This window comes from Oncorhynchus gorbuscha, linkage group LG22 (genome assembly GCF_021184085.1).
Source record: "Oncorhynchus gorbuscha isolate QuinsamMale2020 ecotype Even-year linkage group LG22, OgorEven_v1.0, whole genome shotgun sequence".
NCBI lineage: Eukaryota > Metazoa > Chordata > Actinopteri > Salmoniformes > Salmonidae > Oncorhynchus > Oncorhynchus gorbuscha.
Window position 1 is genome coordinate 43,336,942 of NC_060194.1, and position 5,972 is coordinate 43,342,913.

The 5,972-nt window shown below is 42.0% G+C and overlaps 1 protein-coding gene across 3 annotated transcripts; it reads left to right on the plus strand.

The window, feature by feature from the left end:
• Positions 1–2,926: 2,926 nt before the first annotated feature.
• On the plus strand, positions 2,927–5,972 carry LOC124009309 (nicotinamide riboside kinase 2-like). Of its 3 annotated transcripts, none has more exons than XM_046320974.1 (7): positions 2,927–3,121; positions 3,328–3,418; positions 4,404–4,452; positions 4,719–4,893; positions 5,118–5,296; positions 5,434–5,519; positions 5,652–5,972. In XM_046320974.1, the coding sequence occupies exons 1-6, from the start codon at positions 3,096–3,098 to the stop codon at positions 5,517–5,519; spliced, it is 606 nt and encodes a 201-aa protein (XP_046176930.1). In that variant the 5' UTR covers positions 2,927–3,095; the 3' UTR covers positions 5,652–5,972. The 3 variants fall into 3 exon arrangements, with proteins under 3 accessions (XP_046176930.1, XP_046176929.1, XP_046176931.1); XM_046320973.1 differs by having other exon boundaries at positions 2,928–3,121; positions 5,649–5,972; XM_046320975.1 differs by lacking the exon at positions 4,404–4,452 and having other exon boundaries at positions 3,073–3,121; positions 5,649–5,972.

Genomic DNA, 5,972 nt, shown 5'->3' on the forward strand with positions numbered 1-5,972 from the left:
GGGACCCCAAACAGACAGGCAGGCAGGCAGGCAGGCAGACAGGCAGGCAGAAACACACACACACCGGCAGCAAAGAGGCATGAGGCCACATGGTCACATGGACAAGGGCCATGCCACTATACCGTCTTCCAACCAAGCCTTGGTTGCATCAGAAGAATGTGTGACTCAGTGCCAACAGCCGAGCCTGATCCTGCCGAACCCACCAGCCCATACCGGCCTAATGTTACTCCTAAATATAGTCTCACTGGTTTTCCCCACCACCAAGCTGTCGAATCGTGGGCATATTTACCCTCTCAACTACTCCTGCCAGCCTACAGGCCAGGGTGGTCAAAATATGATTGTTTTTCATTTGTTTTACTTCATTACTTTAAGTGGGGTTGATTTAGTTTGCCTTGCATATCGGATATGCCACTGCGCTGGGAAAGCTAAAATAAGTTCACCATAAAGTATCTGAAAGAAATCAAATGGCCTCACATAGACCGAGGTCGAGTGAACCAAATGGATTCATTAAACACACTGAGCTGATGCACTACAGACCATTATATACAAGCCTGGAGAAGGAGAGTAAATCATCCATACTGGTCTCTAACCGTAACCTAACCATCTCTGTTCCTGTAAATGATTAGCCATAGAGCCACACCCTTTTCTGCACATTTCCTGCTCTTTGTATAGTGACTGGAGGTCAAGGCAAGGATAGACTGGAGGTCACGGCTAGCTAGAGCCGAGGTCAAGGCTAGTGGACACAGCAAAAACCAACATTGGGCTTTATCACTTGCATAGGGCTGTGTATCCTGTCATTTAAGAACATAGAATAACATATTCATGACAACAATAACATCACTAGCTACGAATCCCAGGATAGGAGAATATAATAACTTTCTTTTCAATAAAACCTACTTAATGAGACTGTAAGTCACAGTCACATTTCCCATAATATTATGATCAGCTTGAGCAATAGCAAATCTGATCATGACTACAATATTGTTATCTTGCATATTATCTAAACTCAGCAAAAAAAGAAACGTCCCTTTTTCAGGACCCTGTCTTTCAAAGATAATTCATAAAAATCCAAATAACTTCACAGATCTTCATTGTAAAGGGTTTAAACACTGTTTCCCATGCTTGTTCAATGAACCATAAACAATTAATGAACATGCACCTTTGGAACGGTCGTTAAGACACTAACAGCTTACAGACGGTAGGCAAATAAGGTCACAGTTGTGAAAACTTAGGACACTAAAGAGGCCTTTCTACTGACTCTGAAAAACACAAAAAAAAGATGCCCAGGGTCCCTGCTCATCTGCGTGAACGTGCCTTAGACATGCTGCAAGGAGGCATGAGGACTGCAGTAAATTACAATGTCCGTACTGTGAGACGCCTTGACAGCGCTACAGGGAGACAGGACGGACAGCTGATCGTCCTCGCAGTGGCAGACCACGTGTAACAACACCTGCACAAATCGGTACATCTGAACATCACACCTGCGGGACAGGTACAGGATGACAACAACAACTGCCAGAGTTACACCAGGAACGCACAATCCCTCCATGAGTGCTCAGACTGTGCGCAATAGGCTGAGAGGCTGGACTGAGGGCTGGTAGGCCTGTTGTAAGGCAGGTCCTCACCAGACATCACCGGCAACAATGTTGCATATGGGCACAAACCCACCGTCACTGCACCAGACAGGACTGGCAAAAAGTGCTCTTCACTGACGAGTCACAGTTGTGTCTCACCAGGGGTGATGGACGGATTAGTGTTTATCGTCGAAGTAATGAGCGTTACACTGAGGCCTGTACTCTGGAGGCGGATCGATTTGGAGGTGGAGGGTCCGTCATGGTCTGGGGCGGTGTGTCACAGCATCATCGGACTGAGCTTGTTGTCATTGCAGGTAATCTCAACGCTGTGCATTACAGGGAAGACATCCTCCTCCCTCATGTGGTACCCTCCCTGCAGGCTCATCCTGACACGACCCGCCAGCATGACAATGTCACCAGCCATACTGCTCGTTCTGTGCATAATTTCCTGCAAAACAGGAATGTCAGTGTTCTTCCATGGCCAGAAAAGAGCCCGGATCTCAATCCCATTGAGCACATCTGGGACCTGTTGGATCGGAGGGTGAGGGCCAGGGCCATCCCCCCCAGAAAGTCCAGATCTCACAGCAAGAACTGGCAAATCTGATGCAGTACATGAGGAAGAGACGCTCTGCAATGCAGCTGGTGGCCACACCAGATACTTACTGTTACTTTTGATTTCGACCCCCCCCTTTGTTCATGGACACATTATTCACATTATTATTCACATTCTTCTGTTTGTCACATGTCTGTGGAACTTGTTCAATTTATGTCTCAGTTGGTGAATCTTGTTATCTTCATACAAATATTTACAAATGTTAAGTTTGCTTAAAATAAATGCAGTTGACAGTGAGAGGACGTTTCTTTTTTTTGCTGAGTTTATATGATGTATGCATATCTAATCTCCATAATCTCGTTCTTGTCCCTATCATCAGTTAAAGCATGGTGATTTGCCTGGAGAGAATTATCATTGTGTTTCACAGCTTAGAGTCAAGCTATTTATTCTGTTGTCTTCTAGGAAGCCAATGATGCCTGACATAGCTCCCGTATCGGCTGGCAAAGGTTTGACATGCTTATGGAAGGGGTGGTCTCGGTTTTCAGACGGGGGTGTGTGTGTGCGCGCGCATGTGTGCATGTGTGTGTGTGTGACCGCTATGCTGACTGAGTTCAAGTAACAGGTGGAAAAATCGGAGCTATACAAATCTAGCACTGTAGCACCGCACTCCAATTGGACATAGTTCCGGAGTACAGTAGAAGCTAATTGGCTACAGTAAAGCGGACTGATTGGACTGAGTTGAGCCACGAGGTGTGACATGAATAGTGACGCTGTGATGAATCCTTTATATGCTAGGCAGAGATGCTCTATCAATGAAGTAGTAAAGGGAGGGGACATTCTAGCAACAAGATTTTAAGTTTTAAGTTTAAAGGACTTTTCTTTTGAAAGTTAATATTTTTTATAGGGGTTCCTTTCCTTCGTCTAACACCGACGTAGTTACTGCTACGGACCAAGATCAAGATATCATCATGAAATTCATTATAGGAATTGGCGGGTAAATCATATCTAATGAATATTAATATTAAAAAAAACAAGTTTACTATTTTACTATTTGTTATGACGGTAAGAACATAATTCAACGTTTCTAATATTGATAATACCAAACGTATTTCTGTAGCCGAAATGAATGGTCCACACAAGATCAAGTGGACCGGAGATCATTTATAGAAAATTATTGTGTTTTTTCATTATTCTGTCCAGCGTGACCAACGGTGGGAAAACCACGCTGACCAATCAATTGATCCAGGCGTTGCCCAACTGTTGTGTGATACATCAGGATGACTTTTTTAAGGTAAGATGCTTCATCACGTTTATGTCTCTCAGCCCAGAAAGCTTGCTGTTGAGTAACCACTTTCATTTGATTCATATCATTATTTTAAAGTCATAACATCGTGTTCACTTGTTTTACCATCCGTTTTTATGATCGAAAACGAACAGATTGTATAGCCTACAGTAGCCGATTTAATTGGAGTGACAAATAAAATAAAAATTGGTCTTGAACACTTAATATCGCCACCTACTGGTGGCAAGTCAGTAAAGGATGACCAGACAGAGATACCATATTCCACCTGATATAATGTGCTTAACATTGTCTCCTGAAGAACCAATTAAAATGTTAAAATGTTAACATCATTTGAAGTTCAAACATTGCATTCACTTGTCATGTAATGCAACAATTGTTTTACTGCATGACAGTTATTAATGTTCATTTGACTTTGAACATTTTCATTCACCCCATAATGATCTGTATACTCTGTGTTGTCAATGTCAACAACTTATTGCAAATTAAGGATCATTTAAAAAAAGGGGTTTATTTTTATTTAAATGTCAGTGGATGAATATCGCTGGCTGTCAACGGCTGACACCGTGTACCTTCTCCAGTACGACTACAGTGCCCTGCCCACATGTTGAGCAGTTAGGCCATGTGCCAGCAGCATGGTTGGGGTCAATTCTATTTCAATTCAGTCAATTCAGGAATTGGAGTTGGATTTCGGAATTTAGAATTGGAATTTAGAATTGGAATTTAGAATTGGAATTTAGAATTGGAATTTAGAATTGGAAATGGGAATTTACTTCCTGATCCCATCCCTGGCCCTTACAAGGCATTATTTACGGTGCACTGAGGGTGCAGGTTAGCCTTTAGCTGTTTGCCTCAGTGGAGACGCTGGCGTCGTTAACTTAGCTCATATCCAGGTGTGATCAGCACTGACTGGTTACTACTCTGTCATCATCACCTTGAGGTTGCAGCAATGTTTTCTTGGTGACTGTTATTTCAGAAACCCGATCAGATAGAAGTCGGGGAGGACGGCTTTAGGCAGTGGGATGGTAAGAGTTGGATTCGCTGTAGGAATGAAAACAAACACTACGAGTAATGTACTCTTTCCCTTTAATTGACATCTTCAAAAGTTCCTCTGATACTTTTGTAATAGACAACAATTTACCTGCTATTTTAAATTCAATTTTTACAAAAATTCTGTGAATGCTACGCCAGTTACTAGAGCTGACTGTTGTATTTTGAAGCACATTGGCTGCTGTGCTGTTTCGTTCCCTGGTGGTGAAGCGTATTGTTCTGTCTATTCCCTGTTCTCTAGTGATCACATCCCTGGATATGGAGGCCATGGTTAACACTGTGGAGGGATGGCAAGAGAACCCAGTCAAGTTCGCCCGCTCCCATGGCATCTGCGTCACACCTGAAGCAGAGGACTCAGACCCTGACAACGGTATCCACATCCTCATCGTGGAAGGGTTTCTGCTCTATAACTACAAGTATGTTGTTTTCCTACAACATTTACATTGACGTGTTAAAGACGACAACATTTTGCCTGAAGTCAGTCTGTAGTTAGACTCTCTCTCTCTCTGTCTTCCCTTCGAGGACAATAACTTTCAATCGTATCTTACTATACACTACTATTGACTTTATCGATGAAAGTTAACTCGAGTTTTCACAACTCACGCCTTGTTCTGACCACCGTTTGTTTTGTTTCCTGCAGGCCTATTGTTGATGTCTATGATAAAAGCTACTACATTGCCATTCCAAAAGAGGAGTGCAAGAGGAGGAGAAATACAAGGAACTACACAGTCCCTGACCCCCCTGGTCTGTTTGAAGGCCATGTCTGGCCCATGTACCTGAAACACAGGACAGAGATGGAAGAAAACTACCATGGTATAGGTATGTACTGGACACTACTGCAGAGTTCATATCATGTTTATTATGATCAATTATTAGAATATATGTGTGTATTTAACTTTTCCACTATTTTCACTATGGTTTATAATGACTAAATTTGAGGCATTTTCACCCCTCAGAGTACCTTGATGGCTTGAAACCTAAAGAGGAGATCTACAACCAAGTGTATGAAAACATACAAAACACCCTGCTCAACAACTTATAGGTAAACAAATACATATATTGGATCACTTACGTGTACACAAATACATATATTGGATCACTTACGTGTACACATATACATCGGCATCAATGTATTGCTTGCTAATAATTGTTATATCTCTCTCTTCCACAGCAGGAAGTCCAAAGACTTGTGTATAAACCTGTAAATAATCAATTTGTGGGAAATGCAACATCAGTACCATACTACTGCCTGAAATTAATATGGATATGTAAATAGTTTAAGGCCTAACTTATTTTTAAAAAAACTGAACGGCAGAAGCATTGTATTTTGTATAATCAAATGTAACCTTTTCTAAGATGATTTACCAACTGGACTGCCCAGTGTTGAAACACATGAAGAACAGGTCTATGTGCTTACTGTGTTTTCATGGTTAAAACATATCTTCCCACACTGAGAGGAAAGATTGTCTACAACATAAAGAGACTTATGAATCCA

What these genes read in the sequence shown, in the direction of transcription:
- LOC124009309 (XM_046320974.1), top strand. Translation starts at nt 3,096, where the DNA reads ATGAAATTCATTATAGGAATTGGCGG. An exon ending in ATCAGGATGACTTTTTTAAG is followed by an intron (nt 3,419 to 4,403) that starts GTAAGATGCTTC and finishes CTGTTATTTCAG; the next exon opens with AAACCCGATCAGATAGAAGT. An exon ending in CGGCTTTAGGCAGTGGGATG is followed by an intron (nt 4,453 to 4,718) that starts GTAAGAGTTGGA and finishes CCTGTTCTCTAG; the next exon opens with TGATCACATCCCTGGATATG.